This window comes from Poecilia reticulata, chromosome 1 (genome assembly GCF_904066995.2).
Source record: "Poecilia reticulata chromosome 1, P_reticulata-male-v2, whole genome shotgun sequence".
Taxonomy (NCBI): Eukaryota; Metazoa; Chordata; class Actinopteri; order Cyprinodontiformes; family Poeciliidae; genus Poecilia; species Poecilia reticulata.
The window spans coordinates 7,765,033-7,777,839 of record NC_088830.1 but is presented as its reverse complement, the minus strand read 5'-3'; the positions used below and the strand labels follow the sequence as shown (position 1 = coordinate 7,777,839).

General features: G+C 39.6%; 1 protein-coding gene across 2 annotated transcripts; it reads right to left on the bottom strand.

Moving 5' to 3' along the window:
• Positions 1 to 186: 186 nt before the first annotated feature.
• akap8l (A kinase (PRKA) anchor protein 8-like) lies at positions 187 to 10,466 on the bottom strand. Of its 2 annotated transcripts, XM_008426596.3 has the most exons (14): positions 10,327 to 10,466; positions 10,078 to 10,209; positions 9,305 to 9,343; positions 8,031 to 8,268; positions 5,963 to 6,554; positions 4,049 to 4,157; positions 3,895 to 3,944; positions 3,189 to 3,219; positions 3,002 to 3,092; positions 2,649 to 2,790; positions 2,426 to 2,531; positions 2,214 to 2,344; positions 1,837 to 1,932; positions 187 to 1,266 (listed from the first exon to the last, which is right to left on the bottom strand). In XM_008426596.3, exons 2-14 carry the CDS (start codon positions 10,100 to 10,102, stop codon positions 841 to 843), a joined length of 2,076 nt encoding a protein of 691 aa, XP_008424818.1. In that variant the 5' UTR covers positions 10,103 to 10,209; positions 10,327 to 10,466; the 3' UTR covers positions 187 to 840. The 2 variants fall into 2 exon arrangements, with proteins under 2 accessions (XP_008424818.1, XP_081459105.1); XM_081602979.1 differs by lacking the exon at positions 10,327 to 10,466 and having other exon boundaries at positions 4,049 to 4,154; positions 10,078 to 10,249.
• Positions 10,467 to 12,807: the final 2,341 nt, after the last annotated feature.

The window sequence follows — 12,807 nt, the reverse complement described above, 5'->3', positions numbered from 1 at the left end:
AAACAATTTTTAATCAATAGGTCAAACTCAAGCAATAAATAACGGTTGCGTAAAAAGTTAGAGCACAAAAACACTCAACCATAATGTAGATTCAAAACTTCAATGTTTAAAGGAACTATTTAAGTTCAAGTTTAATTGGGAGACACTGAGATAAAACAATCCTGAAAGATGGCAAAGAATCAGAGATTTGTTTTGAATAAGTTTATTTCTCAGTTGAAACAAATAGTCACATCTTTTTTCCATCTATTCTGAATGTCAACAGTTAAATTCACTGGAAGATTAAAAAGCTCACGTTGCTGTAAAATTTCAGTTGCAGATCACAAATAGGTCAATTCTGGGTCACCATGCAACTACAAAAATAAAATAAAAACAAAAACATCCTGGAACATTACAATACTGATAGCTTGTAAAAGAAATTAGAAATATTCAACAAAAAGGACAAAAGTTTGATATTTTCACAAATATTGTCTTTGAAGTAAAAAAAAAAAAAAAAAAAAGAAAACCAAGTTTTTGTTGCATTGAGAGTGAAGACAGCACAAGCATTTATTATTCGACTTAAGACTGGAACCAGCAAGGCCACCTGTTTGTCCCGAAAAAAAGCTACTTTACAAGTTCATCTTAAACATACTGGAACGCAGTCATGCATCAGAGCTGCTTAAAGGAACGTCGCCACTTTTAGTCGAGCTTAGTGAATAGTAGTACCTGAAGTGGAAACTTATTCCTAATGCAATAAAAAACAAAGAAAAACAGCAGAAGTATGTACAACTGATGTAACTGGACTGATTCAGCAGCTGGTCCAGATATATTCACATTAAAACGCTCACAGGAAGGAAGGAGAGCTCATTCTTGACATTCCTCTGCTCCTTCCTCGTCGCCATGGAATCCCTCTTCTCCTTCATCGTGCACTACGTATCCCTCGTCCTCCTCTTCCTCGCCAATCTCGAAACCTTCTTCTGCTCCATGGTTTTCCTGCGTTTCTTCTTCCTGGTTCTCTTCCTCCAGCTGCTGCTGCTGCTCTTCATCCTCCATCCTCTCCTCTTCCTCCCCTGCAGCAGCAGCAGCAGCAGCTACTGCTGCTGCTGCTGGTGGTTGTTCCCCCTCTGCCTCCTGAGCAGCTTCTCCTTCAGCCACAGACTCATCTTTGACCTCTGGGTTTTCTGGCTGACCTTCAGCCGCCTCCCCGGTCTGCTCCAGCTCTGACACGTCCATCGCCATGGAGTCCTCCGGGTCGTGCTCATCTTGGTTCCCAGTGAACGGGTTCTCACCCTGGCAACGAGACATACTTTAATGCACATTTACTACAATGGTAATAAGAAAATAAATTATAGTCACGATTACTTTAGGAATAGAAAAGAGTTTTTCATATTCAAATATTTTACATTTCAGTAATAGTGAAGAAAAAAATAATGATTAACAGTTAAGAAAACAAATAAAATAAAAGTAATAATGGTATATAAAAAGATAAAAAATAGTCAAACATAATGGTACATAAACAAATCTAATAGTGCAAAAAACAGTAAATAAAATGCTAAAATAGTAAATAAAACAATTGTTAATAAACAATAGTTAACACAGTTAATTCAACAGTAGATAAAACATTAAAATTATAGTAAATAACAGCAATTAAATCAAAAATACGTAAACAGAACAAGATAGTATATGAAAAATATAACAGAATTGCAAATATAAATTAGTAAAGGTGAACAAAATAATAGTAAGTAAAAAATTCTAAAAAAAAAAATAGCAAAACAAATACAGTAAATAAAATATATAATAAAATAGTAGTAAAAAAAAAGAAGAATAAAATCAATGTAAATATAAACATTATCCACATACCTTGAGGTAGCTCTCCAGTTTCTTCCCAATCAGTTTGTGGTTGAGGATGCTTCGAGCCACTGATAAACTGCCACGCTTCGCTTGCTCCATCATGCCCTTAAAAACAAAGGTTTTACAGATTTTACACGAAGGGCAACAAAAACAAAGACATTACATGAAAAATATCAAGAATCCATAGAACACTTACAAATAAACCAAAACAGTAAATCTAGAAAAATAAAAACTTTACAGAAGAAAATGAAACAAAAAAATCTGAAGATCTTTAAAACTATTTAATATGTTTTCCAATTTCCATTGGAGCTCAAGAAAGAAAAGTTTAAAATCAAGGTGTGAAACAATACTGTAAATGATCGGACCAGGTTTCAGTGGAAGCGTACCTTCCGGTTGTAGTTGTGGTCTGGAGACTTGATGTGCTTCTGAATGAGGTGGGGCTGCATGGGAATGAAGAGGTCACAGGCTCCGCAGTGCGCCGCCTCCACCTTCCTCATGAAGTGCTCCATTCCGAGCTCTGAACCACAGGACAAAACATCAGCACACACCGCTGCTGCGTCGTCGTTCTGATGTACAAAAGGCCGAAGGAAGCGCTTACCCCGGGTGAGATCCTGCTCTCTGTATATCTGGCAGATGGTGGCGCTGTGGTTCTCTAACTGGCCGACCCTCTCTGCCGTCTTCTTGAATTTGTTCTGCATGTACTCCTACAAAATAACACACAACATTTTTTTATGAGGATTTGAAGGAAACGGATCAATAGGAATAGGAACCCAGTTTGCTTTTTAAAATTGCGAATGAACTTCATGACCATGCGACCCCACCTGCAGGAAGTCTGTGGTCGGTTTGGACAGCTGGTTTGAAAGGAACTTAAAATGGTCCTTGTGAAAGCGGCTTTCCAGATGAGCGTCCATTTCTTCCTTGTAGAAGGAGCGGAACTTGCAGACGGAACATGCAAACATCAATCTGCCGTGAGAGAGAGAGAGAGAAAATATCGAATCAAAACTAGTGATGTCAGGCAAAGCAAAACAAAAAAAAAAAAAGCGCCATATAAACTTATATCCAGAAAATGAAGAATTTTCAAACATTTCCAGTAAAGAAAAAGCCTATTTTGCTCACATAAAAAAGAGTAAAGAAAAAGAAAGCAGACTCATTTATTTAAGCCCCGCCCCCTCACCTGTCCATGAAGCCTCTTCTCTTCCTTGCTTTTTGCTGCTTCTCCTGTCCCTGGGTCGGAGGCTTCTTCTTCTCCTCCTGTTTGGCTGTAGCTGATCAACAGTTCAGACGTAACACAAATGAAAACAAGTTCACACTTGAAAATATAGATTCTGACAAAAATGTTAAAAACTAGTGTTGGGAATTACCAGTTTTCCCTTCTTCAGAGGGAGTCGCTTCCTGTATTAAAAAAAAAAAAAAAATTTGATCAAATATAAAGTTTAGTTTGTTACTCACAGTAATTTCTAATTTTATGTGCAAGTGTTTAAACTTTGTCTTAATGTCACAACTACTAATATTTAATGTGCACCTGGGAGAAATGCTGTTTGCACAGAACAGCATTCAAATCTGATTTCATTTCTGCTAAATGTGACCCATATTACACTTTTTCATGGCAGCAGGAAAGCCCACTTCCAATCTTTTCATAAAAAGAGAAAAAAATAAACAATTTGTGACACTTTTTATATTTCATAATCACACACATCTAGTAGTTTTGCAAATGTTTGTAGTCAACAAATGTGGGATGTGTCATGTTCCTCATAATTCTACTCCAGAAGAAACCAGATGTAATATATTATGTTGCAGTCAATAGCTGAAGCAACCAAAACTGCTCAACTATACAAGAAAAAACATTAATCCACAGATGGCGGCATCCGTCTTTAATTCGATGTGCAGTGATGTATGACGTCTTTGTTCTCATTCTGTGAATGCAGGTCACACTGGGGTCAAAGCGTTCACACGGGCGTTTGATTGCAGTCACAATAAACCGATAAATAAATAAATATGGATTTCAGAAAAATAAATAAAAATGAAAAATAGGATCTAGCATCAAGACAAAAAGCTTTCCCTTTTTACCTCAGTAGCAGGGTCCGGATTGTTGTCGTCACCTTCTGGTTTTGGTTCATCTGTTTACAACAGAATAAATAAATATGCACAGACAGATGAGACAAGACTGCAAAAACTTCTCTAAAACGTGACATCATCATATCTGGGATTTCTGAGGAGTTACCTTGCGTTCCCTCCTTCTCCTCGCCCTCCGTTTTGTTGATCTTCGACTCCGGCTCGTCGCCTCCGGTCTTCCTCTTTTTCTGTCCGTCACGCTGTGGCTTCATCTGCTGCTGCGAAGCCAATTTAAAACGACACGGCAGGATAAAATAAAATCATTACATATTTCTAGACTTTAACCCGCACTGCATTTCTGTTCTCGCCGTCTTGAGAGTTCCTCACAGAAATCCAGTCGAGGCATGCAAACTACACATCTGCGTTTTGAACTCGTCTGACTTTCAGTTTCTTTAGGCATGGGCCAGTTACTGGGCTCAAACAATAACGAAAGATTCTCCGTTATAAAAGTTTCTACTGTTTCAACTCCCTTTCATGCCAGAAAAAGTGATCGGACCAGGTTTCAGTGAAAGCGTACCTTCCGGTTATAGTTGTGGTCTGGAGACTTGATGTGATTCTGAATGAGGTGGGGCTGTGCAGCCCACCTCAAAGTGCTGCTCTTTGTTATGGAACAAAGAGCAGCACTGGAAAAGTGCCTTATTTACTCAGCAGACATTTAAAGAAATATTCAAAGAAATATTAGCTGCGTTTCTATGACAAACATTTGTCGATATCCCGCTAATGCCAAAGATTTTGCAATCGAGACGCTTCCATTAACAAGAAATGCAAAAAAATAAATAAATGAATTAAAAAATCCCACGTGATTAAGTTTGTTAATGTGGCAAGAATTTCCGTTGCAGTTTTGCTAAATACACCAATTTTGAGACAGCTGAGGAAAAAAAATGTAAGCGTTTCCATTAAGAAAATTTATTTTTCCAGTTTCAATTTACAAAGTTATACAGCCAATAAAAACGCAGCTTATGGCTTATGACAGACTGGTAAATTTTCTAATTGTGATTTAAGTAGAAATGTAAAAATGAAACAATGCGATACATAATTGTGATTTTTGGAGTCAACACCATAGAAATCTTGCTCATTTGTGAGAAAATTCTAGATTTTTTCAGACCCAAATTATTTCCAGTTCTTCGATTTAGGATAACTTTAAAGTGCAAATGAAAAAATGGTTTGATAAAAAGATATAAAACATGAAAGGAGAAACAACAGGATGAACAGAGATACAAAGAAAGATTGATGTATAATTTGATAAAAGATGGCTCAAATATTCAAATATTTAGTGGACAAATCAGTACGGCAAGATGAAAGGATCAAGAAACGGACGTTTGAATAACACTTTTTAGAGTAAAATAAATAAAGTTTGGAAATAGAGCTCCTTTTCTACAATTATCCGGACCTGGAAAATACACATGAAATTCCAAACTTTTCCAGGAACATTTCTCATACCGACCCATGCCTACTCAGGAGTTCAAATTTATTTTATTTTCCAATAACTTTCTAGTTTCCAGACGGTTCATGAATGCCCCATTCCGGCTTAACAATTAGTGCAGTTCACCAAAGAAAAAAAAGAGAGGCCTAGCTAGTAAGCAGTACTGTGTGAATTTAGTTGAAAACATTAAAACAAAGAAACGAGGCTGTAAATGTTTCTTTAAAATATTCAACTTAAAAATGGTATATATTTAAAAACAAATGAACAAAAAAAATTGCAGTGGAAAAATAATCAACATGTATCTAATTAGAGAGCATTAAGCAGCTGGGACTAACTTGTTGCACTTCACTGTACTTTTCAGGCCACTTTAAAATCAAAAGTAGATGAATTTTAGAAGTGCAAACATTTCTTTTATTGTTATTATTATTTGTGTTATATTTCACAAACTGCTGTAGTTGGAAAGCTAGCATGGATTAGCACGTTGGGCTAATGTTCCAGCTAAGAGTAAAAGAAGGAGGGAGTCAGAGAGGGCTCAGCATTCGCCCAGCGTCTGAGAGGTGGTGGGGTGGGAGGGGTTTTCATTTGGCTGGAGGTACTTACTTTGATGAGGGGTCTCTTGCGGCCTCGCTGGCGACCGCCTCGTGGCCCCCCTCCAAAATGCCTCCCGGGAAAGTCCTGAGGCCCCGGAGCAGAGCCCTGGAAGCCACCGCTCTCGGGGTACATGCGGTTGGACAGGAGGGATGGGAGCTTGCCTCTACCACCTCCTGGAGAGTGGCCCCGGTGGGACTGGCCCCCACCGCCGCTTCCCCGCAAACCCCCGCTTAGTGGGGTGGGGTCGGACCTGCGGCCGCCAAACCCTCCTGCGGCTCCTCGGGCCCCGGCGCCCCCGCCCCTTCTGGGGGAACGTCGGCCGGCTCCGACCCATCCGCCGCCTCCGGAGCCGCCTCCCTGGCCACCAGCGAAGGAGTCTCTCATATTCGGTCGCATTTTGGCGACGCCATAGGAGGAGGAGGAGGGGCTGTCAAAGCCTCCTCCTCCCCCGAGCCCAATTCCCCCTCCGAAGCCGGAGCCGCCTCGCTGACTCATCAGCATGCTGTCCCCAAAACCGTAGCTACCGCCGCCAGATCTGTAGAGATCTCGGGAGGAGGAGAGCCCGGAGGGGCGCGAGTCGAAAGACTCGTACTCGTCAAACCTGCAGGAAGGGAGGGAGGGAAGAGGGTTGATAGCACAGCAGAGAGCGAGACAGGCAGGGAGGGCAAGCCAGGATGGAGATTTCTCCACCTGCTCTTTCCTTCTGCTCCATCATCTTGCTTTCTCAGAGTGTCCTGTCACATCCAGATGTATGCAAAAAAATAACAAGAACCACATTAGATCAAAACGTGATGATCTGAAACTAGCGAGTTTTCAATTTGTGGTCAGCCTTTAGACTTTAAACTCTTGCAGATTAAAGAAATGCAATTTAGTTTGGGGTTTTTACTGGCTAAAGGCTGGGAAAGAAAACTCCACCGGCAACATCTTCAGACAGGGGCAAGCAGTGAAACATCCTGAGATGTGAGCAGATTACACAGAACACCAAAGAAATGGGATGATATATTTATAATGTATATAAGAAGGGGTTGTCATTCATAAATAATGTCTCAGTAAAGCGGTAAACTCATCGCTCTGGGTAACCTAAAGCCGGGACACAGGTTAGGTCACATGGAGGATGAGGGAAACGAACCAGAAAATAAAAATTGTCTGGGGAGAAACTCAAAGGAACGCCTAACTTCAGAAGAAAAGTTTTTGTTTTTTTTTATAAACAAATTGAAAGATTTATATTTCCACTTCCAACAAAAACCCATGGCACTACACAAAGACAAGTGTCTACAGCTGTTTTTTTGTTGTCGTTTTTCTTAATCAATAAAGATCAAATCAAAAAAAAAAAAAAGATACAGGATCTTTCTGTCAATGTTTAAAGTGGCACTAGAAAACTTAATGGGATCATTTGTAATCCAGCCAGAGCAAATTTTATCCCATGAATATTGACAGTCAGCTCAATAAACTGGACTGGAAATAAGCTAATTTCAGGAAATTCATTCACAAAGTTAAACACTACCACACAGTAACATCCCCTCACTGTGTGTGTGTAATCACTTAAGAAAATGATCATCGTTACTTCTGTGCATTCCTGTTGTATTGGGACTTTTTTCTTCCACTCAACTTTTTCGTGATTTTTTTAAAACCCTGTGGAGAGTATCAATGACCATCTATTGGACATATATTAAATTAGCAAACTATCCCCGTGATTGTAAAGGTCATAACAACATTTTTGCCTTAACATCTATTTACTGATCTTGGGGAATATTCAGATTTTTGGTTCTTAATTTATCAACAAAAAAAAAATTGCTTTTGATTAATTTAACAATGACTTTGAAAAAATTTGTATTAATACGAGTAATGTCAACATTTTATTTGTCTTTGGGATTTTTTTTTAACTTAAAATAAACTAAAGCTTACCTTATGTGTGTAATCAAACGACTGAGTTTAAATGAATAATGGAAATAAATTCTAATTTATCAAGATGAACTCATAACTAGGTATCCGTCAAACCATTCCTATGCTGTGCATTACAATATATACTGTGGTATTTAATCTAAAATAAATTAACTAAAAGGAAAAACAATGTTACCTGTCTCCTCGAGGTCCCCTAAACCCCCCTTCTAACTGTGTGAGCATGTCCAGGCGCTGGTTAATCTTGGCAATGACTGCGTCTGCGTGTGTGCCAGAGGATGAGAGCATAGATCCTCCTGACGGCCCTCGCTTCATGTGGCCGCCACCACCGCCGCCTCCACCTCCGTATCCTCCAGCTCCGGAGTCTTTATAACTTCCTCCTGCTCCTCCTCCATACATGTCAAACCCACCAGAACCTTCAAAAGTGAACGGAAACAAAAACAAGAATCATCCCTTAATATCAAAGATTGGCTTGGACATTTTATTTTAAAGAGGCAGTGTGATGCATTTCCCAGGCACATTGTGACATAGCACTATCAAGTAACTATGTTAACTTCAGTTAATATAGAAATGCTGCATAAATCAAATTTGACCTTGTAATTTAACGCTTTGAAATTGGGCCTCTGTCTCTTTAAGAAACTCCTACTTCATGAAGCCATCACAACATGGCTCCTCCATTAACCCTTTAGCATCATTTTTACCAGCATTACGCTGAGAAGTAGCTCATATGAAGAGCTCAGCAGACGAGCATCTCAACCAGGTGTTTGCTAATTGCTGCTGGCTAGTCTGAAGGAGCTGAGTGAGGGAGTTGTGACAGAGAGGCGCTATGCAATGCGGAAGCTCGGCTTGTAAACTGCAGTTCAGAGAAGGAGGTTTGTCCATAGAGGCGGGGCTAGGTCCACCCAGGCGTTTTGCACAGCTGAACGGTTGCCACGGGAGACTTAAGGATTCAAGGGAACACTCCAGGTATGTTTTTGATGAGGGAGTTATAACATTATAACATGATGTAAAGTTAAAAAAAAGGTCGGTTTTACATAACACTGTCCCTGTAATAATCATTTCACTTTGCTTCAACAGTTTACCGTTAAGTTTTAAACTAATTTTGAGTCACAGTGCTAAATTTTTCTCTGTTTAAAGCGTCGAACGTTGAGCTTTGATAATTGATTTATTCAGTTGATTTATTACTGATCAAATGAAAAATGATAATGATACACACTAGCATGTTGTGAGTTATTTGCTAAGTGAAACATCACTGTGCATCAGTTTAGCTTCTCTTCAGTTCTGGTAAACATGAATTAGTTTAAAGCATATCGCACAACACTCTATACTGCCCAACTGTACTCTTCTTACACGCACTGTAGCATGCATTAGCTGCGCGTTAAATATGCTTAAGCAATGAGAATGTGTAACAATTCACTTCAGTCTGATAGTAAGGTTTATAAACCTCCTCACCTCTGTTTCCTGAGCTTCCACCTCCCCAACTGGAATATCCTGCAAAAAAAAAGAAAAGAAATGCGTATGTATGAGGAAACCAACAAAATAAACATACCTTGGTTTACTTAAGACTGGTTTGTAAAATGTTGTTGCACAAAATTGAAGGAAAATAAAGAAAAATATTCAATTTTATAATAACCGTCATCAAATGGTGGACCAATACCTGACCAGCACAAAAGCTCTAACAAGTATTTTGACCAGACAATACATTTAAATTTCACTTGTGCACTGAGGCGGCCATTTTAACATTCAGTGTTTAAACTTGGGCTTTTTAAATGCCAGGCCCAGTTCTAAATATTGAACGCTATAATCCTCACACAACACCACTATATTATTCGCAGCTAAAAAAAAAAAAACAAACAAAAAACAAATAAACAAAAAAAAAAAAAAACAGCAAAGCAGAACCATGACCACTAACCACAACGGTGCTGTCACGTTCATGCTAGCGACAAGGCCTACGGTAGAGCTAGCAACATATCGTAAGTTTGAATTAAAACTGCCTGGTTAATTATGGACAATAGAAACGGCCAAACAACGTCCGTTAGCAACATTTAACTTCTTTGTTTAAAGCTACAGCTAGTGGGCCTGGCTAGCTTAGCTGGGAAACTACAAATGTGCATAACCCCAGCAAGCACAATGTAGCTGTTTTCCATTCGGTAACACAGAGAGCTACTTTAAAAAAATAATAATAATTTAAGAACAAAAGTACTACAAAATCTGTGGATATTTACCAGAACCGTAACTTCTGTTGTCCATGGTGCTTTTAGTCCACCGCTTAAAAAGCGCAGTTGAAATGCCCGGCCCAATGTGAGTAGCCCGACGCCGCTGCTCTGCGACAGGATAGAACAAACTGACGGGAGCTGCTGCTCCACACAGAACGGGATGTGAGTCCAACCACGTGACCAACCAGGCCCAAAGAGGGGTATTATATAAAGTCGACGTTTTTTTTATATTATGTTATTCCCTCATCAAAAACATACCTGGAGTACTTTGTGCATTTTATGCAAGTTTGAAGAATTCTTGAATTTCCCATGGCAATAAGTCCTTGTGTAAGTCCTTATTTACACAAGGACTTATTTACAGTCCTTGTGTAAATAAGCCTAAACGCTTATTTACACAAAGGACTACCTATTTACGCAAAGCTCCTCGTCAGCATTGTTGCCAACTTCTATACAAGAGAGTAAAATGGAATAGAGAGTAGAGAGTAACAGGAATAAAATGTTCTGAAGATTGTATTGTAATTCTTAGCTTCGCCACTAGGTGGTGCGACTGTTTCGTGAGTAATATTTTGTTCAAAATGCTGTTGAAGAAGCAGTGCAGATCAGCAGAAGTTGTGATCGTAGGTAGTTTTGCGGTTTTATGAGAGTGTACGTCTATATAGGCCTATACATAGGCCTATATAGACTGGTAAGTTACAGTCTATATAGGCCTATGTGATAATATGTGTATTTATTGGACATTTTCTGTTTGCTCAATTTTTCCAGAACAAGCGATAGCTAAGCTACGTTCTACTTTAAAATTGTGAATCTTATGTTTACTTGCTCTCTTTCACGTTATCTAACTTTATTAGCAGCTGAAAGATAAGACTTGAGTAATGAGAAGAAAGTTTCATTTTATTTACCAAATATAGCTAAGTTATAAGGGCCTTTGGATCTAGTGGTAAGGCTTAAAAAACAAGTAATGTGATTATAATATGTTTGTAGCTTACAAAATGATTAACTGATGTACATGGTGGATTGTAATTAGGGGCATGCCATAGCAATGCATAAGGAGAGCAGTACTGACTTGCGAAGCAAGTCAGTACTGCCTCCATGCATTGCATGGCAGGCACCTATTGTTCTACACCCAATAGAATGTCTGTTTATTAGGGGCATGCCATAGCAATGCATAAGGAGAGCAGTACTGACTTGCGAAGCAAGTCAGTACTGCCTCCATGCATTGCATGGCAGGCACCTATTGCTCTACACCTAATAGAATGTCTCTTTATTCTTATTAGGGGCATGCCATAGCAATGCATACGGAGAGCAGTACTGACTTGCGAAGCAAGTCAGTACTGCCTCCATGCATTGCATGGCAGGCACCTATTGTTCTACACCCAATAGAACGCCTCTTTATTATTTATTATTCATCCATCACCGTTAATGCGGCTCGTACCACTGCGTGCCCAACCACAAAAGTGGTATCAAATCGTGCGGCTCGATGCCGGCATTATTGCTATTACTTTTATTTGGGATCGGACTTACGATGGCGACGTAAAAAGCGAAAAACGAGCGAAATTTCCAACTGCCGAAACCTAGAGTATAACTGAAACCAACTGCCGCTTTTTTAGAGTGAGGAACAGGGTGGAATTTTGACCCAAAAATAATTTTGAAATCGCTCTCATGGCCGTAAAACTTGTGCTATTGGTATGAAAGTTGGTCAGGAAATAGCACCGCATGTCTGCTCCGGTAAAATGTTTTCGAAATTTTTCTAGAGCTTACGGTTTTCTGTCCAGGTGCTTCAGAGCAAAGTGATGGGACATGACCAACTGACGCTCCCCCTCAGTGTTTAATATAGGTTTTTGAAAAATTACTGAGCTCACCACACACCATTTTTCTCTCATCAGTGCAATTATTGTGAATGACCTACAGATATGAATCACAGGACTTTCAGAGACGACAAGAAGCCCTCTCATACGCTTCAAACGGCTTTTGGATCGGCCTAACGGTTCCTGATCTGGAAGGGGTCGTTCAGACTGCTTTTTCATTAAAAGTGACTGGGTGTTCTCAAAGTTGCATGAAGTGTCTCTCACACACACACAGCAGTTGGCAGAGGCTTGATCGCTATGGCAACTGCTGGTTTGGACTTCAAGGTCTCTGTAGTTCTAAACATTGCGGAACACCTTAATACAGAGGGCAGAGCAGAAGGTCAGAACTACAACATGGCGGATCATTCAGTTATTACAGAGGAGGGCTGAGCTGGAATGTAGAGCTACTTGCTGTTTTGGGCATTATATTGGTGGATTAACCAAACCACTGTTACACATTGGATTAGTGTGTCTATTTAAAATGAAGCTTACTGAAAATTTCAAAATAAAAGCCCTAACATTTTTCACATCAGGTTATTGGTCTTTTGGGCTTTATGGGACTGGTTTAAACAAACCAGAGTTGCACATTGAATTAGCGTGGTCATTAAAATGAAGCTTACTGAAACTTTCAAAATAAAACCTGCATATCCCTCTCACGTCAGTGCACCTCCATAGGCGGTGCAATAATATGTCGTTTTTTTATATTGCCACAAAGAGTAGCACTTCACTGCCCCCTAGTGCATTGCCTTCCGCAGCACACACACAGCAGTTGGTTGAGGATTAATTACTATAGAAGAACTACAACATGGTAGAACTCTCAGATACCACACATTAGGGCTGAGCTGGCATTTAGAACTACTTGCTGTTTTGGGCGTTATATAGCTGGACTGTTACA